The sequence below is a fragment of the Artibeus jamaicensis genome, unplaced genomic scaffold (genome assembly GCF_021234435.1).
Source record: "Artibeus jamaicensis isolate MK-2021 breed Jamaican fruit bat unplaced genomic scaffold, CSHL_Jam_final scaffold_916, whole genome shotgun sequence".
NCBI lineage: Eukaryota > Metazoa > Chordata > Mammalia > Chiroptera > Phyllostomidae > Artibeus > Artibeus jamaicensis.
The window spans coordinates 31,933,690-31,960,405 of record NW_026522059.1 but is presented as its reverse complement, the minus strand read 5'-3'; the positions used below and the strand labels follow the sequence as shown (position 1 = coordinate 31,960,405).

The window sequence follows — 26,716 nt, the reverse complement described above, 5'->3', positions numbered from 1 at the left end:
TCACATGAGAGGCAACCATACACTGATAGTTCTCTCCTTCCCTCCCCCTCTAAAGATAAATAAATTAAAAAATATTTTAAAAAACTGTACAAAAAAAAGCAAATTGGTGGTTTCAGAATAATCATGGGGATGTAAAGTACAGCACAGGAAATATTGTCAATAATCTTGTAATAACTGTATAGTGTCAGATGGGTGCTACTGGGTTGGTCAGAAAGTTCGTTTTGACTTTTCTGTAACATGGCTCTAGTAGCACTTGTGTTTACCTTCACTCAAAACAATTCTGTTGGATTGTATTGTGACATCTGTCTTATCAGTGTGCATTACAAACAACATCAAAATTGGTGAATTTTTGTGTAGGCATTTTAATATTGAAGATAAAAGAAAATACACATTTTCAGCATGTTATGCTTTATTTCAAGGGTAAAAATTCAGCTGAAACACAAAAAATGATCTGTGCAGTGTATGGAAAAGGTGCTGTGACCGATCGAATGTGTCAAAAGTGTTGCACAAAGTTTCATGCTGGAGATTTCTCTCTGGATACTCCACAGTCAGGTAGACCAAAGTTGATAGCGCGATCAAATTGAGACATTGAGAACAGTCAATGTTCTACCATTCAGGAGGTAAGTGGCATACTCAAAATATCCAAATCAATGAAGTTTTTAGTGCAAATGAAAAATGTCTTTTATTTTATAGAAAAAATAAATGGGGCTTTTGGCCAACCCAAGATTTATTGGGGTGATCACCTGGTGGGCTACATAATTGTCTAATCACTGGGTTATACACCTGAAACATATAATATTGCTCAACTATAACTGAAATGTAAAATACTTTTAAAAAATTAGAACCTAGGCCCTGGACACTGTGGCTTAGCTGGCTGGGTGTCATCCTCTAGACAGGAAGGTTACCGGTTTGATTTCCAACCCAGTGCCTGGGTTGCAGGTTCAGCCCTCAGTCACAATAATTGATTAGTTTCACTCCTCTTTCTCCTTCCTTTCCCCTCTCTTTAGAATCAATAAAAGAAAAAAATTTAAATAATAAGTTAGCCAAGATATTTTTTATTTTTACTTTTGATTTTAGAAAGAAGAAATGACAGGGAGAAAGAGAGGGAAAGAAAAATCAATGTGAGAAACATTGACTGGCTGCCTTCCTCACATACCCCAACCAGGGAACAAACCAGTGACCTTTTGGTCTGTGGGACGATGCCCAACCAACTGACTGAGGCACCCAACACGGTTTTAAATCCTCCAACACTTTTGAGTCAAGCTCCTCAGCTTCCTACATCTGTAAAGATAATACCTCCTTTGCTAGACTGTTAAAATGACTGAGTAATATATGCATGAAAGAAATAGTCAATGTGTTGAATTCCTTCCCTTATCATTTATCTAAGTGTCTTAATCAGGACATTTTTAATTTGCCTGGTATTAATTTGCTTTTACTGTAATAATTTAGTACTTTGGTTGGTCTGAATTCCTGAGTATTATACTAACAGTTAAATAGCATAAACAACTTAGTATTTCTCAAAAAATAGTATCCAACTTAAAGCTAAAAAACAAATTGGGGACTAAATAGTAAGTGAAAATATATATTATATATTAAAAATAAAACAAAAAACAAATCAAGCCCTGGCCCAGTGGATTGAGTACCACAACTGCAAACCAAAAGGTCACTAGTTTGATTCCCAATCAGGGCACATGACTGGGTTGTGGGCCAGTTCCCTAACTGGGGGCGTGTGAGAGGCAACCAACAGATGTCTCTCTCCCTTCCCTTCTAAAAAATCTTTTTTAAAAAGTCAAGAAACATACCTATACTGCTCACTTCTGCAGCACATGTACTAAAATTGGAATGATAAGAGATTAGCATGGCCCCTGCACATGGATGACAGGCAAATTCATGAAGCATTCCAGAAAAAAAACCAAACGTACCTATATGCAGCCATGTTATTATTTAACAAATGTAATTACTTAAACAATTATTTTTCTATGTGTTTGTGTCCTGGTATTAGGGACAAACTACAAAACCTAATATAAAAAAATCTTTAGAGATGAGCTTATTAGGTTTGAGAATTGCAAAAAGTTCAGGTTATCTTTTTTGAGGCCATTAGTTATGGAAAGATTTCCTGTATATTTCCCTTCAACTCCAGGATCTTTAGAGCTGAACTTCTGTTCACTCACAAACAGTTCAGCCAGATAGGATGATACAGGAATCAAATGAGACTCACACACTCCTTTGTTAAGAGAATTCTGTATTTTGTCCGTGATACAGGCTCAGTGTGTTATCTCTTGGGAAAAATACGGCTATTTTCTGTTACAAACTTTATTTCTGTATATAAAGTCCAGATTTTATTAGCTATTTTGGTTTCCCAAAATAACTATTAGGATACGCCTCATTTCAGGCTTTAAATAAACTGTGTGATAAAATAGCATATGAAGGTATAAAGCTGAAACACAAAGTACGTACCCATTTCCACATTTGTAACATACAGGAGAAAAGTGTTGTGTTTCTTTTGTGACAGCCTAGAAGGTTCCTAAAACTATGTACCAGGGCAACCTAGTAAATTAACGTAAGTGACACAGTGTATTTTAAAATTTTTAGGGGAATAGGTCTGTTGGACATTACACAAACTACTAGTTTGAGGTAGTTTACATTTCCAGTATTAGGTAGCACTGTATTTCTTTCCATGACTGTGTAGCTTTGCAAAACTGGGTTTTCAGCGGTTGTGATAAAAAGTACCGTGCAAAAGCATACTAGAACTGGAAATGATAGTAGCAATGCTAATCCAAGCTGATTCGAAGGTTTGAAAAGCCGTGCAGTATCCACACTTATTAGTGATTTGGTGTAAATTCTTACTAAGTTGTTTAGACCAGATTATTTAATAAATGGAAGTATGATGATGTATTTCTTTTGTCCCAGATGCCCTGTAAAAAAAAATTACTGAAACACTAAAGGGCACTATGAGCTGTGGAAGTATTGAGAACACCTGTGGTGTAGGAAAGATATACACTAAGACAAAAGTCATTACATGATTCATTTTCTACCTAAGAAATTTTCTAAATAGTCTTATAAGAAGGAGAAAAATATATAAAAACATACATACAAAGTTTGGATTTTTATTGAAATTTTGTGTTAAGTATCAAACAAAATCTGCTTTCTTCAGATAAAAATATTCTCTCAGATGTCTCCAGATAACTGCTAAGTCTAAATTGGTCCTTCAATGTCTTATTTTACATTTATTGTTGTCACAAAATGTTCGTATATACTTAAGATGTCCCCAGAAGAATTTTTATCGTGTAAAGGACCGTACATGACGACCTCTACCACTGCCTCCACTAACAAACTTTCCTCTTGAGCCTCCACTGCCGCTATTTGCACTTGCCCAGGAAGGTCCAAGTCCCCCACGACCTCTTGAGGCACGGTCACGAGGACTTGGGCGGTAGCCTATAAAAGAAAAAGAAACACAGTATTTAGTTGCAACATCCTTTCCTTTCCCATTATATGAACACTCCTCTATAACACAGAGCTCAAACGAAGACAGAAGTTACTCTTTCCTCCTTTATAATCCATGTACAGGTTCTGTCAATGTGTTCAAGACCAGTGAATTGTCCTTTTTTAATAGCTAAATTGTTTCGTTTGTAAGAATAACATCTCAAATAAAGCTGTTAAGACTTACTATATGCTTATATACACAAGATAATACTGTAATCAAAAACAGAATACACCCTATGAAGATAACTCTTGTTATTAAAATACTCTAGTCAAAAACGTAACTTAAGGATTGGTACCTTAAGGATTTTATTACTGAAATATAAAACAGAGCACATCGGCATGAAACTGCTTAGATCATACATAAAATTCAGAATCTGAAAATTTTTATTATTTCTATAGAAAATCTATATCAAGCACTATGTCAGATATAAAATTAAATTCACTTTAGAATTACACATCTACATTCTAAAATATTCTCTCCCAGAATCAGAGTACATGATACTCAACCATTTGAAAATAAGGATTCACCTTCCTCTCTCAGCAATATCAATTAGAAGAATGTATACCTGTAGAACTAAGTGGTCGTAATGGTGGAAGAGGGCCCCTGTTAAAATTGCTCTGGCCTCCACGACTTTCATTGTAATTTCCTCGAGGAGTATTCTGAGCACTCCAGCTGGAGCCTCTTGTTCCTTCACGTCGACTGTAGTTTCCTAAAGCCAACACAATCAAAATCTTTTTACGCAACTTCAGTTAGATTAAGGAAGACCTGACAAGTTTTCCATAATCTTCAAAAGTAACAAAAAATAAACTGAAACTTTTGTAAATGCAATATACTATACAGTGGCAGTATCATTCATGGTTAGGAGCAGAAGCTCTGGAGCAAGACTGTCAGGTTTCAGATAGTGATTTTATCACTCTTACTTATGGGTCCTGGTCAGCTGACAGTCTTCTCTCCTGTACAGTGGGTGCACCAACAGAAGGTACCTCCTGGAGTTGATGCGAGAATATTATATATCAAGTGCTCATAACAGTTCCTAACATAGTTATGTGTTTACTGTTAATGTAAACTATTCTCTTTCACTCCCATCCTCTTCACTCAGCACCAGGAAAATATTACAGAAATTATACTCAGTTTCTATGAAATTATAAACTGTTTCTAAATCTTGAAACAATTTCAAACAGTTTAAATGTAACATTAGGAATCAAGCAGATAAGAGAATCAATGGTGAACATAAAGAACAATCTTAAGGAAATGGTTGCTAAGTATGACTGGGAAAATAGTATCTGAATTATTATTCAGAAAGGATAACAAAAGTGAGCTTAAAAAAGATTTTTTCTATTCAGTTAAGTACTTTGCAAATAGTATCACTGGCCTAGAGGCAGCTTAATTGTAGTAACAGAAAAATACTTTATCTGAATCACTATCATCTAAATCACTTTTATTCAATATTCTAATATTCCAATTTTTTCCTTTTAATTAAATTTGTTGGGGGTGACACTAGTTGACAAAATTATACCCAGCAATTTTCAACCTTTTTTCATCTATGGCACATACAAATTAGTTACTAAAATTCTGCAATACACAAAAAAATATACTGTATTTTTCCCAATCTGACAAAAAAATAATTTTTGATGGATTCACACCAGATGGCTACTATTGTGTTGGCTGCTGTCACCTTTTTATTTGACCGTCTATGGGAAAAGAGGGTGGTGCCCCTGACTAAACAGTCAGGTAATGCATGTTTGTTGTTTTTGAAGATTTTATTTATTTATTTATTTTTAGAGAGGGGAAGGGAAGGAGAAAGAGAGGGAGAAAAACATCAATGTGTGGTTGCCTCTCGTGCGCTCCCTACTGGGGCAGAGGGGGAGGGTGGGGGGAACTGGCCCACAACCCAGGCATGTGCCCTAGACTGGGAATCGAACCAGAGACCCTTTGGTTCCCAGGCCAGCACTCAATCCACTGAGCTATACCAGCCAGGGCAGGTATTGCATGTTTTAAAAATTCTTGTGGCACACTGGTTGAAAATCGCTGTTCTAACCTACTAGAAAACATACATAATTAATTACCTTTTGAGGCAGGCGGTGTGAAAAATCTATTTTGACTGTGAAAAGCACCCCGTCCTCCTCGATTGCCAGAAAATCCACCACGAGAAGAAATCTTCTGTGACACTTTGAGTGGCCGTTTGGGTGGGGGTATTCCATCTTGAGGGACCACTTCTTTACTTTCAGCAGCAACAAAGTCATCCACATGCATCGATGGTGGTCTGCTTGTGTTCTGTTTTCTCTGACGAAAAATGTCATGGGGTCGTATACCCTGTCCAAATCCTCCCCTGCCCCTTCCTCTTGGTGGTGGCACAACATGAGCTCGTTTGGCAGGTTCAATGTATTCAGATTTTCCACTATTAAAACAAAAATACTCTATGAAAACATTTTCTTTTTTTCATATTTCCAAAGAAAACGTAAGTCAATCTTTGCAATACCGAGAACTACATTTCATTTATTTCTTATTCCAATTTTGGTAAATTTTACAGGTTTATTAACAGGCAAACCTTACTTTAATGTGCTTTACTTTACTAAACTTGACAGATACTGCACTTTTTTTTTACAAATTGAAAGCAAGATTGTACACCAGCAAAAAGATTAAGACTCACTGAAGGCTCAGATGGTAATTAGTATCATTTAGCAACCAAGTATTTTTTAATTAAAGTATGTACACGGTTTTTTAGACATGACATTGCATACTTAATGGACTGTAGTGTAGCATAAACATAACTTATATGCACAAAGAAACCAAAAATTTCATGTAAATCACCTTATTATGATACCTACTTTATTGCAGCAGTCTGGAACTGGACCAAGGTATACCTGTACTTTCCACTAAAATACAATAAAACTAGCTAACAATGGAACTCACATTTTACTACTATGACTAACAATTATTTAAAATAATTCAGTTTACTCTTGTTCAAACCTTCCAAACTCTCATAAAGCAGAATAATAAACAAATGTACTGGGTATGTCTTGGCCAAACAATATCCATGATTCCAGTATTATCTCAACTTCCTTTATCCTTTAATAGTCACGTGTCTACCTTAAAATGCATTAAAATAAATAAGCTTACATGACCACAATCAAGGTCTTCAGTAGAATAAATTTTACCTTGAAGTTATAAAGGTTTCATGCTTGTGCTTCCCAAGTTTGAATCCTTTAGTGGTCTTGGTTCTCCCTGGAGATGATGGTTCTGACAAAAACGAGCGCTCTAATTCTGAGTGCAAGTCAAAGTCACTACAGCATTTTTCAGAGAGCTCAATTAAGTCGACTTTTACCTGACATCAGAAGAAATTAAATGAAATGAAAAATACACCTTAAATATGATTAATGTAACATTTGTCAACAGAAATTCTTATTTCCTGTAAATTATATGCCTGCCTGTTTCCCTCATCTTTTCAAAAAGCAACATCACTGGTAGTTAAAAAAAATCTTAGGAATTCAGTTGTGGGGTTTTGGGAGAGATTAGGGGGCTGGCATTCCTCCTCAAAGAAGTGTTATTAAACTAAGAAACACCTTCTGCCTGACAAGAATCTCAGGTTTTCTCTATATAAATTAACAGTGTGGTATCTTCAGACTTTTCCAAAAGAACATGAAAATAACATACTCTGCAAGCCTTGTATAGTCAACATATATGTCATAAAAGGATCTTTTTTGTGCCACAAATTTCAAAGCTATATACATTTAATGAGGTTGCAATCTAAGTTTTACTTGCAGAAAAATGAAAATTACATTTACTTAGGTTTTATTCAAGTTTATCAAACCTAAAAGACCTAGAATTTCCCTAAGCCATGTAAGATCACAATCCCCATCACAACACAGTTGTAATTCAAAGTTACAAAATGAACAATTTGTAACACAAATGTTTTAGACCCATGATGCCAAATATGGCAGCCACTAACCACATGTGCTATTTCATTTCAATTCAAATGAATTAAAGTTAAATCAAAATAAAATGCAGTTCCTTAATCATGTTAGCAACATTTCACTGCTTACCAGTCACATGAGGCTAGTAGCTACTATACTGCACAGGACATAGAACATTTCTGTCACTGCCTAGTTCTAGTTCCACTAGACAGCACAGTTCTAAAGAATCAATTACCAATTTACAAAGAAAAAAATAAATTCTTTAATGAAATCTAAATCGAATTGTATATGATCTTTTAAAGAAGAAAAAACAACCTTCAAATGAACTAAATACTTTAAATGTGAATAACTTTTTTAGTTTCACTGCACATGACACATATAGCCTTTTCTTAGACCAGAAAATACAAACATATTTATTTCTTTGATCAAGAAAAAACAATACACGGTACCAAGAGATGTGGCTGAAATCATCCTCCCTAATACATCTCTAAGAAGCATGAAACACAGTACATTAAATTTTCAGTCTCAGTGCAAATATCCTCTTCCATTACTCAATATTATGTTTAAGAATGTCAGTTCCTATTAGTACCACGTTATTCCAACCAACACATTCTTTATATGTCCCCAGTTAAAAGCAGATACCACAACACCATTCCTCTCTTTAAACACAAATACAGAAAATAGTTGTAATTTTGTGTACCTAAGAAAAAATGTGATTTCCCCCCAAAATGTCTCATTCTCATATATACAGATCATTAACCAGAAAGAAGCAAAACAAGTAGCATAAAAACTGAGTCCTGGACATCATGAAGTGGGTGACTCACATAAAAATTATGCAGTACTGATCCCCAAATGAACTTGCAATGGCTATGTAATACATAACCCATTTTGCTAACAATACACAAAGAAACAAAAAATTGACTTCTTCTAAATATTCAGCAATAAAATTATACCAAATCCAGATCCGTATCAATCTCTTCAGCCTGAAATGGAGTAAACCACATAGATTTCAACTGATCATCCATGACATCAGCTAGTACATATGCAGTCCTGGAACAGAAAAAGTATCTGGTAAAAAGCAGAATTCAAAAACTGAATTTTTAGCTGACACTTTAAGTAAATTTTGTGGAAGGTACAATTAAAAATGATAACCTGTAAAACTATTAGTAAAACTGGCACCTAAGTATACTTCTTCAAAGAGCTATTTAAGAATTAAGTATCCTTGTTCTGGCAAGGTGGCTCAGTTGGTTGGAGCATCATCCCATACACAAAAAGGTGGCGGGTTCAATGCCTGGTGAGGGCACATGCCTGGGTCTCTGGAGGGTTCCATCCCAGTCAGAGCATGGATGAGAGGCAACCAATCAATGATTCTCACTCACAGTGATGTTCCTCTCCCTCCCCCATTTCTTTTCTTTCCAAAAATCAATAAACATATCTTCAGGTGAGGATTAAAAAAACAAGTATCCTTAAAAACCAATTACTTGGAAACTAATCCTGTTGTGACAAATTTTGACCTTTCAGTAAAGGTCAAAATCTTTTTTTGTTGAGATTTTATCTATTTTTAGAGAGAGGAAGGGAGGGACGAAGAGAGAGAAAAAAACATCAATGTGTGTTTGCCTCTTGCACACCCCCCACTGAGGACCTGGCCTACAACCCAGGCATGTGCCCTGACTGGGAATCAAACCAGCAACCTTGGGTTCGCAGGCTGGTTCTCAATCCATTGAGCCACACCAGCCAGGGCTAAATAAATAAAATCTTAAAAAAAAAAAAAAGTGAGCTGGCCCTGTCTAGAACCCACCCAATAAATACACAATATCTACTCAACCAGAAAACAGTTTTTTGTTTTTATTTTTTACCTATTATTGAACAGATTTTGGAGAGATTCTGGAGCTGAAAGTACTGGTTCTACATCCTGGTCACTGAGAGGTAAAGGATCACCTGATGACTCCAGCATCTGCTTCAGTACAACTACATTGTCCAACAACGAATCCAGATTGTCATCATCTTTTGAATGTTCCTAAGTACATACAAAAACAGAGTTAGAAGATGCAGGTAAGACTAGAACATTTATGCCCCAAATCTATTAACTGTTTAGTAGAAAAGTTTGTATTATTTCAATACTTAGAAATTTAGAGCACCATCAAGGAATTATCAACTTAACATATTAAAATAAAACAAACACCAAAAACACTTGTTATTTTATTTCTAAAAAATGGTGACACAGAACACCTGCATTAAAACGATAAATCATTCAAAAAGTATTGCCTTCATTTATTTTACTCCTTAAGATTCATAAAGAGTATGAAGGCCTTTACCCCTTGTTAACTCAAAGAGTTACTTCATATGGTATAAATACCCAGCTAAGAGTTCAGTTTTTAAAAAGTCACTAAAAAAACTTATGCTAGTCAAATGGAAGAAAATATGTCTTGGGAAAATATACTGTTTTTATTTTTCTTTTTTACCAAAACAAGTTTCTCTAGTTCAAGGAACAAATTTTCTGGACTTTCTTCTTTGCTTTGTAGAAGCTGTTTTAACTCTGCAGCATTAATACTCATCGTCCGTGATGGATGAGCTCCCTCTACTTCCATGAGACCACTATCATCTCCACAACATCCCTGTAAATGTCACAATCAAATTAAATTTGAGAACAATGAAATTTGCAAAGATGCTCCCAAACTTACTCAGATATTTAAGCCATTTGCTGCAATCTTCCCCTCAATGTTTTGGGTTTATATCAGTATAAATGGCTAGTTTCAAAAAGGATTCAGTCAGCTGAAAGCTGAAGTAAGTTTTCTTTGAGTAAGACTTACAAGATAAATAGGTAAATACATGCAATCAATTTACTGGCACCAAGATTTCTCAATAAAAATATCCTAGGACAACTACACTGGAACACGCAGGACACATAACATACTGACTGATTCACAAGTTAATAAAATGCCTGTTATAACAAAAAAACTGATGGAATTTATTTTTCCAAAGAAAATGGAATTTATTTTTCTGGAGATAAGGTAAACAACTAAAGAAACAGTAACTATCATATTTATAAAATTATATTCTGTCATGCAGAAAAGTAGGTATTTTTTTATGCACAGTTTGCTTTCAAAAGTATGCCACAATATAAAAGGAATTTTGAATTGACAATAATTCAATACTAGGAAAGTTATCCAGCAAAGCAAATCTTGGATCATGACAATAAATCCATCCATATTGTCACATATGAAAGGACACTTAAGTACCTTCAAATCTTTAGAACACAGCTCTGTTTTAAATGATTCAAAATTAATATGGTTTCTTAGGAAACTACATCCACCAATCCAAAAGCAAGACTTAGCATTTTTTAAAGAGGCATTAAAAATTAACTTTTGTTTGGGGGAAAAAATTTTGTTTGGAGCGCCTATCATTTGTCCTGTAAGTGGACAAATTTCAATGAAAATTAAGTGAAACTTACATTTGAATGTCAACTGTAATTCAAAAACAAAAAAATTAATAAAAAGAAAACAATTGCCCTGGCTGGTGTGGCTCAGTGGACTGAGCACCATCCTGCGAGCCCAGGGGTCACTGGTTTGATTCGCAGTCAGGACATATGCCTGGGTTGCGGGCCAGGTCCCCAGTTGGGGGCCACACATTGATGTTTCCCTCCCTCTCTTTCTCCCTCCCTTCCCCTCTCTTTAAAAATAAGTAGATGAAATCTTTTTTTTTTTTTTAAGATTTTATTTGTTTATCTTTAGAGGGGAAGGGAAGGAGAGAGGGAGAGAAACATCAATGTATGGTTGCCTTTCGTGCGTCCCCTTCTGGGAACTGGCCTGCAAGAAATCGGCCTGCAACCCAGGCATGTGCCCTGACTGGGAATCGAACCGCAATTGTCTGGTTCGCAGGCCTGCGCTCAATCCACTGGGCCACACCAGCCAGGCAGTGATGAAATCTTTTTTAAAAAAGAAGAAAAAAATTATTTTTAACAGATTCCCACTCAAACTGATTAACTGTGCCTCAAGCATACTGTTGCTTCCTTTCAGAAAACAACTAGACTGAGGAAGAAAGAGGGCCTACAGTTTTAATAAGAAATTCAATAAACCATCATGTCTACAAGAGTTTTATTTGTTCTCTTTGGAGGTGGAGAGTTAATGGTAGGTTGATGTTTGTCTAGTTCATGTTGTATTAAAAAAAAAAAAAAGTAAAGGTAAATGAGTTAAAAATATTCAGAGGACATTAGGACAACACTGGGTTAGACTGCAATAAAGCAAGTTCCTATTTATCCAGGACCTTTTAGAGCTTGAAATATACTAATGTGCACAGGTTCCATCAGGGGAGATATTTCCAAACTTATTAATGTCTTCTTGAACTGTGTCTACAATATATAGCATAATTCTGGAAAAGACTAATGAGAGAAACTCTTAATAAGATTTTAGAGTTAAATAATCTTTAATTCATATCTAAGATAAATCCAAATTAGTCTAGCATAATAAACTTTGCATTCACCCAAAATCACAGCAGCCAAAACACAATCAGTAAATGTTCATTTAAATCACAGTTAAGTAAATACCTGATTAACAGATGAATAAAACTTGACTATTCGGGGTCTCCCCAGCAAGGTAACTCAATGTAAAAAATACACCGTAGATAGTATTTTTCTCTATTTAAGTTGCAAAATTGGAGTAGTATTCATAAATTAATGTCTAATAAATTAGAGTTCAATAAAATCTGCACTTAACCATCTATCCTTTTTAATAAATTAAAAGTCTGATTTTATAGTGAGTATAGGACACAGATAAAAACATGATTCTAAGTTTCAAGTTCTAAAAAAACATTATTCTTAAGATATTTCTGAACCCAAGTGATTTTTTTAACTTATGACAAAAAGTCTGTAACTTTAAGAAATATAAATACATGTAATACACACGTATATCTACTTACCATTGTGTCAGAGTTAAGAATTTGTCTCATAAATTCCAAAAATGAAGATGCAAGTTCACCTGTGTCCTTACTAAAAGTGCTGACCACTCGTTTCAGTAAACTGTGCAGTGCACTACTATTTTTCCTTAAAGAACTGCAAATAAGAAACAAGAAGGGAAAATTGTCTTAACATTTGAGCATATAAATGTGGTATGAGAAATGAACTATTTCAATTCAAATAGAATATTTAGCCCACCATTTTAAAAAATGTAAAAAGTACCTCTGTGTGTCTGTTTACACAAGTCATGTAACAAAGCACTAGCTATAGTGGACATCTCCTCTTTTAAAGATACACTTTAAGCTCTTAAAAAAAAAACCTTATCCTCTAAATAATAAAGGTATAAAACGTAGCTGTCTCAGAAATCTGACCTAAATACTATTTGTCTGTGTATCAGTCTGTTTCTTCCTATACAATTTTTTCAGTCACAAGTATTCAACTGCTGGTGTAGCAAAAAAAAAAAGCAGCCATAGACAACGCATAAATGTTGGCTACATTCAACAAAACTTTACAAAAACTGGTGGCAGGCTGGATTTGGCCTGTGGCCCATAGTTTGACAACCCCTAATAAAGAGAGATTTCAAGCACAACAATCCAGATGATACATATCTACAATCATGACAATATATAGTTCTGCTAAAATTAGCTGCTGCATTTACTGTTCTTAGTTCAGCAAAAGAAAACTTCAAAAATAAAGTACTCTAACAGTCAATTATGTCCCTTACTTGTAATATAATAGGCCAACATAAAAATAAGTATATTAACACTAAACATGTAGTACTTGTATTGGAAAAATTTGGTTAGATTCTAAAACAAGCCATCATACAACATTCTGATAAAGCAATACAAAAAAGAGAAAAATAGGACTCCTGCTCTTAAGAATTTTATAAAATAATGAAATGGACAATTCAAAACGAACAGAAATAAGATTAAATACAAAGATAATACGATTAGTGAAAAAAGGATGGGTTCAAAACTGAACTATACCAATTAATAGCCTCTACTTATAACCTTAAACAAATGAGCCTAACTTCCACGGTCTATCAAAAAGCATGGTCCACTACCCACCTATTGAAATATCTTTTAAAAAAAAAAGCAAAACTAAGTTCTGGTTTTTTGTTGCTCAACTCATAAAGAAGTTCTCCATAAAAGGATGGAAACACTGGAATATGGGGTCATGAACTTGTGCTATATAGAACTATGGTGATAAACATAGGGTTCTATGCATTTGCTAAACCTATATATATGTTCAAAATCTACAAATACGTGCGTAGAAGTATACATCATAAAACATGAATGGGATTACAAAGAAAGGGGGAAGGTTAGTCAATTTTCTGATATTGGATTGGAATTAAAGTTATCAGTACAGACTGATTCAATACACACACACACACACACACACACACACACACACAAATAAATGCTATATACTACTGTTTATGCAATTCTCGTTAAAGTGTAGAATTATCTCAAAAAAAATTTAAGGTGGCACCTGCCTCCAGGTTGTTCTAAAGACTTTATAAAAGTATACAGAGACTCGCTTATACTAAAAACAAAACAAAACAAAAAAAACATAAATAAAAGCCAGATCATGCTATATCTCTGCTCAAAACTTTTCAGTGGCCGTTATAACCCCTCAAGGCCCTTGATAATCTTCCTCCCTCTTTACCTTCCCATTACTTCCCTGACCCTGTGCCCTATCGCTTTTCTCCTTGCTTATGCACTCGAAGGGCAGCCACTGTGACCTCACAGCTATTTCTCAGATATTAGACATGCTATGTACGATTGTTCTCTGCCAAGGTATTTAATGTTTTACTCTTCACCTCCTTTAGGTCTTGGTCTTTCTTCAAGGGTCACCTCCTCAGCAAGGACTTCCCCAATCACCTCCCTTTATTTCAAATGACAACTTGCACCTTCACTTTAACACTCACTATCCCACTGTTCTACTTCATGTTTTTCTGTAACATACTATGTATATTACTTATGTGATTATTTCCTGTCTACCTCTAGTAGAATGAAAGCACCAAGAAAGCAAGCAATTTTTTTTAACTGAATCCCAGCACCTAGAAAATTGTCTGACCCAGAGAATGCATTCAATAAATATTTGTGGACCAAGTGATCTAGTATTCAGTTTTATTCCTTCAGAGTGCCTACCATGTATCAGGTTTCTAGGTGATGGGAAGGTTATAGTCAAGAAGACACAATCCCTGTCCTCGTGTATGCTGTGTTCTAGTAAGGGAGACAAACAAATAAGCAATAAACTATATAATATCAAACAGTATAAATGCAGTGAAAAATATTAAAAGGGATAAGAAATGGGGAGAAATGGGGATGTGAAGGATAGGCTATTTTAGACAGATATTTAGACAGACATATATTTATGACTGACCAAAGTGAGGAAGTAAACTCTAGAAGGATCTAGTGGAAAAACACTGGGGGGGAGGGGGGGTTTGCAGAGAGAAATTAGCTTGAGAGAGAGCAAAACAAAGGATAAAATAGTTATGACATAAAACACAGAAATGAGCAAGGACCAAACTATGTAGAGCCTTAAAGATCATTATAGAGGTTAGATTTTATTTGCAGTACAACTGGACACCATCAGAAGAATTTATGCAAAACAATGACACGTATCTGATTTAAGTTTAAAAAGCTCAGCCTGAGCACTGAGAAAATGGATTTCAGGGGGACAATAGTGGAAGCAAGGAGAACAGATCTTATCCCAATGGCTCATGCACGAACTGACAGTGAACAATGGACAAAAGTGGTAACTATGAAGGTGGAAAAAGCAATCAGATTCAGGATGTATTCAGTAGGTATAATCCACTGGGCTTACTGATGGACTGCATGTAAAAAGTGAAGAAAAGAGAAGACTCAAAAATCTTGAAGTTTTAGAAGAACAGCTCAAAGCCCCAGAGCCAATACTTCTAAGCGACCAAAAGATAACCAACCTATCAGATGAACAGTTCAAAACACTGGTGATCAGGATGCTCACAGAACTGGTTGATTTTAGTCACAAATTAGAGGAACAAATGAAGGCTAAACAAATTGAAATGAAGGGAAATGCACAGGAAACCAATAGTGATGGAAAGGAAACTGGGATTCAAATCAATTGAGTGGACCGGAAGGAAGAAGAAAATGACCAAACAGAAAACAATGAAGAAACAAGAATTCAAAAAAATGAGGAGAGGCTTAGGAACCTCCAGGACATCTTTAAATGTTCCAACATCCGAATTATAGGGGTACCAGAGGGGGGAAAGGAATAGCAACAAGTGGAAAACTTATGTGAACAAATAATAAAGGAGAACTTCCCCAATCTGGCAAAGGAAATAGACTTCCAGGAAGTCCAGGAAGCTCAGAGAGTCCCAAAGAAGTTGGACCCAAGAAGAAACACACCAAGGCACATCATCATTACATTAGCCAAGATTAAAATGAAGGAGAGAATCCTAGAAGCAGCAAGAGATAAGGGGACAGTTACCTACAAAGCAGTGCCCAAAGACTGTCAGCTGATTTCTCAAAAGAGACCTTACAGGCAAGAAGGGGCTTGAAAGAGGTATTCCAAGTCATGAAATCCAAAGACCTATATCTAAGATTGATCTATCCAGCAAAACTTTCATTTAGAATGGAAGGACAGATAAAGTACTTCTCAGATGAGGTCAAGTTGAAGGAGTTCATCATCACCAAGCCCTTATTATATGAAATGTTAAAGGGACTTGTCTAAGAAAAAGAAGATAAAAAAGATGAACAGTGAAAGGACAACAAACTCACAGTTATTAAGAACCACACCTAAAACAAAAACAAACTAAAAGGACAGCTAGATCAGGAGAAGATCACATGGAGGGTTAGCAACAGGAGAGTGGGAGGAAGAGAAGGGGGGAGACGGTACAGAGAATAACTAGCATAGATGGTAGGTAGAAAACAGACGGGGGGAGGGCAAGAATAGTATGGGAAATATAGAATCTAAAGAACTTGTGACACATGGACATAAACTAAAGGGAGGGGATGGTGGGGGAGGGAGTATGCAGGGTGGAGGGGAATGAAGGGGGGGAATGGGACAACTGTAATGGCATAATCAATAAAATATATTTTAAAAAAGAATCCTAAAGTTTTGGTAGTATACTTAGGTGGATGGTGATAACATTTACTGGCATGAGCAAGACAGAAACATGTTTGAAGCAAGCACATTAAGAGATCTGCATTACATCTGTCCAGTTTGAGAAGCCCATTTGATAGCCAAGTACAGATGTCAAACAGATATATGGGTTACTTGGAGCTTAGCATAAAGAGCAGAGCCAAAGGGAGAAAAGAGAAAATGTTAAGATAACTTAGGAAAAATTACAGATTAAAAAAAGGACCAGAAACTTGAATCAAGCAAAGCCAAAACATCACATATAATAATATTATAGCAGAGGTGTGCAAAGGCTATCTGTGACAGCACCTAAGCCAGCCAGTAATGGACGGATCAGGAAACATTTTTTTACTTTCTTGGAAGTGTAGTGTATAAAGTGAGTTTAAAAGGATATGAAGTAAATACCCAGGCAACAGGGAAAAGGACTGTCAAGAAGTAAAGTTAAAGATTTTGGTGAGAGACTAAGAAATGAGGAGGGTAGGAAAAAAACTCTGGATGTTCTAAAGGTGTCACCAACTAAGAAAATACAGGAGAGGAGACAGGTTTATCAGGACAAAGAGGTGGAGAAGGAAAGAGCCAGCATCAAACACAGTACTGGAACTTAACTTTTGAACCAATGTTATAAGAATTAATAAGAAGCACATACACGTTTCCTCCTTTCTATATAACCTTACATCTACAAATTCCCAAGAAAATCTATGTAATAGCCAGCATGAATAGAAAGTGAAGGCATGGACAGAACAGAAATTACGTTTGAGAGACTAAGCAGCACTAGGTTTACGTTCAGTATCATTTCAAATTAATTCCACCTCAGCCATTCCTCTAGAAAATAAAAAACAGAGAATGAGCACTTTTAACTTTAGGGTCCATAATGTCACACTATCATCACCTCTGAAGGACTAAGGTGAATACATCAACAAACCAAATTACCTTAAACATGAATTAACATCCCTGAAACAATCAGATTTCCTTATATACTCTAAAATGCCCACATGAATTTGCCTGTCTATTCAATTTATATTTTTAATCCCGAAGATTTCATTATTGGCACACTCAACTGCTAATAAATCGTTCCCATAAATATAAAATTTCCCCTCACATCTTCAACCTTCTACAATAGCTATGAATTAATTAATATGGGGATAATTGAGTGAAAAATTAAACCTACTAGTATATTAAATATGATAAAACATTACCTTTTTAAATGAAATAATCCATAATCATGCTCCGCAAGAAACATCATTGTTCTGACACACGTGAGTAAACAGTTGTAGCTGCTCTCAGAGTTAGCTAGCACAGCCAGTAGGCAGTCACAGATTGAGGTCATCAATTCTTTGTTTGGTAGAGAATTAGAGAGCTGCTCTACTTCAGAAGTAGAACCTTCAGAAGAGTTTGGCAAAATAAGTGCAATGTCCTGTGAGGAAGAAGGGGAACAGGAAAAAATAATTTTTAAAAATGATTATCATCATCGCTTAGCATTTTTATTTCAGAAACACACAGCACTTAATACTTAGTAATTAACATGTGAAAATAGTTACATGCCCATCCTAAACACATATTCAAACACATTAAGAACAAAGGAGTCATACTGCCCTCTTGTAAAACTTAATACAAGAATACATACCTAAAGAAATTAAGACTAAATATTTTACAGTATTTTTATTATTAGAAGAACATCTCAAAAATTTTTCCTTCTGTATTGTACTAAGTATAGTTCGTAATCTCAACCAGTTAACTGAAGTACTTTTGGTATTAAAATATTTTAGATCACTGTATTATTCATTCATTTGAATAAAAATCATTCACAGAATTTTAATAAATATATCTATATTTGATTTTAAAACATCACAAAAAAGGATAGATGAAGCAAATAAACATTTGAACACAATCCTCCAATTAAATATCTTCCTCTTGCTTTTATATATGTTTAAAATTCAAGTTTTTCAATATTAAACAAGTTTAGCCAACAATAACTAAAAATTCCCACTACTCTTTTTATAGAAGTGTATTTTACAGGAACATTTTTAAGTATGTTTCATAACTTTAACATACTGCAAACCAGTGTTCAACTGAAGTTAAAACTATAAAACTAGAAACAGAAGGGAAAGATAATAATTGAGGCCAAGAATATCTATGTGATCAAAACACCTGGGACGCTATAGTGCTCTTCAGCAGTCATAAAAGCTAATGTGGATTATATAATACCAGTCAAATGGACATTTTGATGCATATGAACTTAAAATATCCTTTCTACCAGTTTCAAAACTATTCTTCACCAGGTGCCCTTTTCATGAAAACAAGTCATACAAACTGAATTTTTGTTAGCTAGAAGAAGATAACCTTCCAACATGGGAGCCTACTAAAAATGTTCTGCCCGAAAAAAAATCACACCTGGTGATTAGAGAGCAGAAGCATTTTGACAAGTTAGGATTTGATTAGGCGTAAAACTACAAAGATCCCAATCACAATAACTTCCGAAGTTAAAACAACTCTCACTAAATCACAAAATTATAAACAGGAAGTCAGTAACAAAGACAGCAGGGAGAAATACTACTACTTTTAGTCAGCAGCTACACAGTAGTCTGAAAAACACTGAAACTGTAGTAGCCTGTGAGGTCTTCAAAAACTGTCGTAACAAAATATTTCTGAGCCATAAAAAATAAAACCTTGATGGTGTTTGTAACAACATAGATGGGACCTAGAGGGTAAAAATGCTAAGTGACATAAGTCAGAGAGACAGACAAATACTCTATGGTTTCACTTATATGTGGAATCAAAAAAATAAAGGAACAAACAAAACAGAACTCATCAGATACAGAAAACATTTTGATGGTTGCTGGATGGTAGGGGGAGTTTGGGTGATGATGGGTGGAAAAGGGAAAGGAATTAAGATGTACAAATTGCCAGTTATAATAATAGTCATGGGATGTAAAGTATAGGATAGGGTACATAGCCAATAATATTGAAATGACTATGTAAGGCTTTAGACTTATCTGGGTGATCACCTCCTAAGTTTCATAAATGTTTAATCACTGTGTTGTACACCTGAAACTAATAATACTACGGCACATAAAGCAACTATCCAAGGATGCAATCTCATAAAAAAAAGGAGAGTTCTTCAAAGAAACCTGTGAAGTACAAACCCAAATGAAGCTTTGAAGCACTAAACCATTTTATTGTTGGTTCCTAGTCAAATTCACCTCTCTAAACAACAGCAGAAGCAATAAAATAGGTGATATTCTTGTTCACAGCTAAGAGTTACATCAACAGCTTTTAGACACACACACGCACACACACACACACACACACAGAGAATTTACAAAGTAACTGTAAATACCTGATCACAGAGAGACTGCAAAATGGATGTGATATATTCAACACACTGTTGGCGAATAACACTGTCTCCAGGAGACCGCACCAAAGCTAACAGATCCTGAAATATCTCTGCATATTTTTCATCACCTTTAATAGTTCCATTAATTAGATGCAAAATAGCTAATTTACAAGCTTTGTGTGAAGCCAGAGCATCAAGAAGAGCAAGCAACCTGGTGGTTTGGCTAGTATACTGTTTTTCTTTATCTTCTGAAGTGCTGAAATAAAATCAATACATTTAGAAAACAAAGTTCTTGATTTTAAGGCATTATTTAACTAATATTTATTTTTCAACACATATCAATTCAGAACAATCTTGTATAAAACACTTAATTTCTTGGGTATGACAACTTTTCTGGGATTTTACAATTACTATATTTTATAAATTTGGGTTTTCAAAAATATAGTTTCTCAAATCAAAGTACTTTATGGTTCATCTTTCAAATACATAAAATCAAGACCTTTGAGGTAATTTGCACATGAAATATGAAATAAAATCTTCTGATTAAAAATAATCTATACTGATATATGTATAGGTGTGTGTATATGCATATGTCTATGTGTACTTGTATGTATGTATCTTATCTGAGCTTTTTAAACCCTGGTTCACAAATTCTAAGTAAAAAAAATGTGTGTGTGTCAAGAATAACTTAAAAAAAATTTTATGCAAAATGAAAATACCACCCTAGCCGGGTGCCTCAGTTGGTTGGAACATCGGCCCATACACCACGAAGGTTGTGGGTTTGACCCCAGGTCAGGACATACACCTATGTTGCAGGTTCAGTCCCCAGTTAGGGCGCATACAAGCAGCAACCAATCGATGTTTTTCTCTCTCCCTTTCTCTCTCTCTAAAATCAATAAACATATCCTCAGGTGAGGATTTAAAAAAAAAAAAAAAGAAGAAAATACCTTTGCAAGTCTTCTACAATCAAATCCAACACAGTTCTCATAATCAGAAGTGCAGTTGGTGAGGCAAGGTCACATAATTGAACACAAATACGCCGTAACATATGCTGAATGGGCTGGCAGGTTGTGCCAGAGAAAGAGCGAACTATTTCTTGGAGCAACTTTGCGTGAACATGAAGGTGCATGCTCCACAATTTTCGGGTGTTGAGTGCCACTGATATATCATGTGGCTCAATAACCTGTTAAAAAAGTATAATGTATGTGTTCGTAGATTTTGAAATATTTATTTATAGTCACAAAAACTGTTCAGGAAGAATTGTTATGAAAAGAACATCTTTACTACATGCTGAAAACACTTAAGATGCTTACAACATCTACCATACAATTAAACATTTGCTTGAATTCAACGCAACTAAAAAATATTGTTCTCAAAGTTAGCAGTCAGTAGAGCAGAGTCCATTGGTGCAGCAACCTAGTTAATGACAAATTCTAACACAGGAGGAAAAAAAGGATTTAAAAATAACAAAAGTACAAGTATACATAACAGCATTATAAAATTCACATTAACAAAAATTTATTTAAAATATTACCCCATATTTCCTTAATGACCAACTCGCGTCAGTTTTATCTCACCCTCATCCAGTTACTTTATGTCTTTTTTAGGGGAAGGGGATGAGGGTTGTTTTTGTTTTTGTTTTAACAAAACCACTGGCTTTTAAAAAAGTGTTACTACAGTCATTTATAAGATTCATGTTATATGGAAGTGATACCTGAGTTGTTTGCATGGGCAATGGTAGAGGCAGCAGCTCTGAAAGGAGTATGAGTCCAGAAAAAAATCCTTCAGGAACCTTCAAGATTGAAGAAAGTACTTCTTTTAACATTAAAGACCAAGTATTATTGGCCAGAGTCTCTTCTGAGATTGTGAGTTTTTCATTAACTCCTTGTGTAAAAGTCAGCAAAATATCAATGATATCATTCTGAATTTTCTGTTCATCACTATCCAAACGACCTGAGAGGGGGATAGAGCACAGGAGCATGTGTAAAGTCACAAGTGCTGAAGGAACACGCATATCCTTAAACTCAAAGGAGCCACCTCTCAGGAGTTCCGTTAACATAGTTTTAAGAAGAGTGAGTGTGCAGCGAGCCATTGAAATAGTAGTAACTCTGTGAAGTGTAGTCCCCATGTTGACATGGAGCCTCCAAGGCTGAGTCAAAATACTGTTCAATTTCTGCAGAACCCGAATAAAGGTGTCCATTCCTTCAGCAGAAAAAAGCTGAATAACAGCAAGATTCCATTTGAGGTCTTTCTGTTGACCTTTATATAGGACAAGAGGAAAAGAAAAACTAATTACTTGTATGTTAATAATTAGTTAAGATGTTTGAATATTTTATTTAAGAAATGATATTCATACTAGGCTTAAAAATAATGATAGTCTTAAAAGTACAGCATCCACATTACCTTCAACAGGGGGTGGTGGGCAGGCCACATTACAGAGAACACGCAAGGCAGTGGTAAGGCCAACTCCTTCTGGAGTCATCAAGTTATCGATATTCTTTAGAAATAAAAATAAGCAAAAAATTGAATTTCTTGGTACTTATCATATCAAGAGACAATTCCAGAGAGGACATTAGTTAAAAACATGAGTTTCAAGTTAAATACTTAATGGTATGACATTTAAAATTTATTAACTAAATTTAAGAGGCTAATTAAGTTTATCAAGGTTATTTTATCTTCGGCATGTTGTTACTATATGATATTATGTAAATAAAATGAATAACTGCAAAGTACATTAAAAAGTACTAAAACAAAAGTAGCTTACAGAAATGTATGATACTCTCTGTATTAAAATTTTTAAATAGTTCCTTTTTGTATACTCTTTCTATACATACTCTCTCCCAACAACGAACCAATGACTGTGATTTTACGAAACCCTAGGGGTAATAAACCTCTTTCAAAACTGAAGAAGCAACAGGAAATGTAGTTTAGAATTACATCACATTCAATTTTTTAATAATGCAGATACTACAGGATCTAGTTTTGATGGTCAGTTGGGGCATGGTTACAGGAAAAAAAATACATTTCCCTATGTCCTAGCACTTGCCCAATGCTATGTTTCCTGGCAACAAATAGTAATGCTTAAATTCCTTTTTTTTTTGTAGTTTCTAGATGGCTTTTAAAAACTTAGAAGAAACATTTTTAAATGGTACTATTTCAACTTCTAAAACTCAGAGGAAAAACTTAAAATAAACTAATTCCTTTCCCTCATAGTTTTGGATCTTAGGTTTCTCTAATTTCTCCCTTGTTGCTGCTTTTCAATAATTCTGCTAATTACATAAGGCAGCAGGGAGCCACAGAGTGAAGTTTCAGCCTTAGGTTGACTGTTTTTAATATATCTTGGAGTGAGAGTCATTTATAATAATAACTAGTGGGATAAAGATTTACATGAAAGTTTTAAAATCTTTTAATTACAGCATGGAATTCAAATTTCTAGAACTAAACCTCTTAAAAACTGGGCCGTCTGATATTTATTGGATACCTTATACATTCTCCTAACCACGCATGAGTATCCTGAACACATGAACATCTACATTTACAGGACATTACTGTACTTCTGCTAAATTAAAGACTGAATATAATTAAAAGCTATATAGATGGTCACCTGAAGCACAGAGTAAGGAACAAAGAAGAATATGATGGTACCATGGAAGATAAAAGTACTCTCAGGAGAGATGGAGTAAAAAAATAAGATAAGGGCGGACAAGTCAGTGAAGAAAACCCAAGCAGATAAACCCAAATAGTATTTTGTTGCTAGGTCAGAAGAGCAACAGATTAGACAATATACTACAGACATTTCAATTCCAAGACCAAGATGGTTTATCAACACACACATACACACAGTTCATCTGTTAAATGAAAGATCACTCAAGGTCCATTCTGCGCCTCTAGCATAAAACTTTTTATGCATCTATGAGCACTTTTAGCCCCCAATATGTATGTATACACACTGTATTAACTAAGAAGCAAAGAAAAAAATTTAAACTTCTAAAACTAACAATGCAATGATTTTTTTAATTTTAAAATGTTTACTGATTTTAGAGAAAGAAGAAGAGACAGAAAGAAACATCAATGTGAGAAAGAAACACTGATTAGCTGCCTCTCAAACTCACCCTGACTGGGGATCAAACCCACAACCTATGTGCCCTGATCAGAAATAGAAACCCCAACATTTTGGTTTACCAGACAACACTCCAATCAACTAAACCATATCAGCCAGGGCTAACAATGCAATGATTTATGAATTACTTGAATTGTATATAAAATTTTCAACTGTAATATTATGAATTTTATGATTTTCTTTACCTTTTATGAATTATTTCAATGGCAGATTTGATTATCCCAAATTAACAAAAATAGAACTAACCCCCACTGCAATTATTTGGACTTGCCTCCATCAATTTTCACCTAAAACTTTGACAGAAAATTCTTTTTCACTAAGTTTAACCAAAAACAGTTGTACGTTACATTTTCATAGCATTTAACTTTAAAACTTCTGTGAATGTTATTAAAATGGTAGGTGATGTTACACTGATTTGAGAGAAAAAAACAGAACGAAATCTGGTATTGGAAAGCAGAACACATGGGGTTGTGTGCATGCCCACTCATGTATACACACAATCACACACCCACCACCTACATTCATGTACCAATCTGTACTAACAAAGTCTAGGAAATCAAGCAATACACTTAATAATTACTATATCTACACAAGTACTATTTCTATATATTACCATGTAGTTAAAAAACAGGCACTTTTAAGTTTTACTTACCTGTTTAACATATTCAATTAGGTTTGGAATGCAGTTAATTTCAAACCTAAGGTTTTTCAGAGGTTCAAGCCACTTGCCAAGTTCTTAAAAACAAAAAGAGTAATTTATAATACAGTATTTTAAAATAAAAGCCTTTATAACAAAGGAAACAAAGCTACTTTTCCAAAGAAAAACATTATCAGACACAAACTGATTTCAGTAAACTAAATTTCACATAGGTATGAACTTATGGCTAAGTCCTTAAACTTTAAAATGAAATATAAGAAAGACAAGTACCATACTGATTTCACTCACATGTGGAATTAATAAACAAACTGAACTAACAGGCAAAATAGAGACAGACTCACAGATAGAGAGCAGGGGGGATGGGCAGGGGCAAAGGTAGAGGAATCCAGCAAAGAAGAAAAAGGACTCATGGACACTGACAAGAGAGTGTGGTGGTTGCAGGGGGAGGAGGTGGAAGAGGGTATAAGGGAGATAAATAGTAATGGAAAAAATACAATTAAAAAATGGTTTACAAAAACGAAACAGTGCTAGCTCCACTGATCACTCTGTGGTAGCAACACATTCCAGGCCCCACAAAGAAAATTAAAATAAAATAAAATATAAATGCCCCAATATACTGATTTAGAAGTGACCACTCTTAGTTTTTGGTTTCTGAAAAGTTGAACATTTATATGTTCGAACAAGACAATATAATTAAATTGTTTTTGCAATATTAAAAAACTTTTTAATAAAACTGACTGCTTATAAAAAAACTGACGGCTTGTAAATAAGTAACAGAGGTTATTCACTAAATGATGTTGCTGCCTCCCAACTCTAAAGAAGCATACACGAATTTCTAACAAGATCAAACCTGTAAGGGGGACATTTACTGAGTACCTTTTCCATTAACATAAACTTTAAGTTCTGTCATTTTCCTAATCTGTCTTTATAAAATTAAAAGTACACTATCACCCAAAATAATAACAGGAAACTTTGTTTATAAAACAAACACAAATGAAATGTGCTATTTACAACTCAACTCAAAATTCTCATACAAGCTATGGCCAATACCTATACCTGTCACCAAGTACATTTTTACAAAATATTTTTTAAGGATATTATTTACTTATTTTTAGAGAGGGAGAGAAACATCAAGGTGTGGTTGCCTCTCAAGCTACTGGTGACCTGGCCTACAGCCCAGGCATGTACCCTGACTGCGAATTGAACTGGAGACACTTTGGTTTCCAGGCCAGCACTCAGTCCACTGAGTCACACCAGCCAGGGCTAAAACAGGCTTCTATTATAAAAAGCAATATACCAACTCCAGACATTTTACAGGAATGACTATAGAAAAACTAAAAACAGTAATGTCTTCTTTGGTTCTACACTCTTCCATAGGATTATAACTCTACATCTGAGTATTTTTCCTATGCCTTTTAAAATGAACTCTTCCATATACTATTTCATATAGACCATGTTGCTCAAATGGAAAATATACATAATAATGATAAAACAAATATAAGTGTGCCCATCATCCAGAATAAGTAGTAAAGCATTAACAATACTTTTGAAGATGCTGTGTGCACTCCTTCTACAGAGATGTACTTCAGGAAAAGAAAATCTATTTACAGACTGGAAGCTGAGTTTCATGCCCAACTTTTATTGGTGGTTATCACATATAAAATTTAGGAATAAAAAGAAAAAAAACATGTGCTATTTATAATATATACTCAATGTTATCAAATTTTCTACTTGGTAAGGTCAGCAAGCCAGGAACCAAAATAAAATAATAAACAACTATAATTAGATACCTTAAACTTTTCCAGACCGCCCTCATAAGGCTTGGCATCAACTTCATTCCACATATTTATATACTTTAGAATATAATGTTCACATTCATTATTCTACACTTTAAGAAATGTACACGTGTTAATTAACCACAGATGGTAAAGTTGTGGCTAAGCTGTATTTACAGCAGTATTGTACTTAGAAATATATATATAGAAAAAAACACACATGCAAACTATACACAAAACTGAACTTTTGAGTTCATCTTTAAAATACTTCCTCCATTTTGATTAAGAACTTCGACTATCCAATTTCCATGACTTTCCACAAAAAGGTACTTTCAGCAATTTCCGAAAAGTCTGT

The 26,716-nt window shown here is 34.7% G+C and overlaps 1 protein-coding gene and 1 non-coding gene across 3 annotated transcripts in view; one reads left to right on the top strand and one right to left on the bottom strand.

The window, feature by feature from the left end:
• The first annotated feature begins 1,807 nt into the window (after positions 1-1,807).
• Positions 1,808-1,910, top strand: LOC119038618 (U6 spliceosomal RNA). The gene has a single exon (XR_005080444.2). It is a non-coding gene; the product is annotated as a U6 spliceosomal RNA (small nuclear RNA).
• Positions 1,911-3,093: 1,183 nt separating this feature from the next.
• The window catches only part of VIRMA (vir like m6A methyltransferase associated), a 58,198-nt gene continuing 34,575 nt past the window's right edge, over positions 3,094-26,716 (bottom strand). The window contains exons 11-24 of one of the 2 annotated variants that reach the window (XM_037131081.2): positions 24,581-24,663; positions 22,212-22,305; positions 21,523-22,067; positions 20,756-20,991; positions 19,812-20,064; positions 17,671-17,888; positions 12,313-12,445; positions 9,861-10,013; positions 9,255-9,415; positions 8,352-8,448; positions 6,643-6,809; positions 5,551-5,882; positions 4,050-4,193; positions 3,094-3,435 (exon numbers count right to left, since the gene is read on the bottom strand). In XM_037131081.2, coding sequence (XP_036986976.2) covers positions 3,281-3,435; positions 4,050-4,193; positions 5,551-5,882; positions 6,643-6,809; positions 8,352-8,448; positions 9,255-9,415; positions 9,861-10,013; positions 12,313-12,445; positions 17,671-17,888; positions 19,812-20,064; positions 20,756-20,991; positions 21,523-22,067; positions 22,212-22,305; positions 24,581-24,663 — 2,771 coding nt within the window. In that variant the 3' untranslated portion in view covers positions 3,094-3,280. The remainder of the gene's footprint in view (positions 3,436-4,049; positions 4,194-5,550; positions 5,883-6,642; positions 6,810-8,351; positions 8,449-9,254; positions 9,416-9,860; positions 10,014-12,312; positions 12,446-17,670; positions 17,889-19,811; positions 20,065-20,755; positions 20,992-21,522; positions 22,068-22,211; positions 22,306-24,580; positions 24,664-26,716) is intronic. The other variant, XM_037131082.2, reaches the window with a different exon arrangement.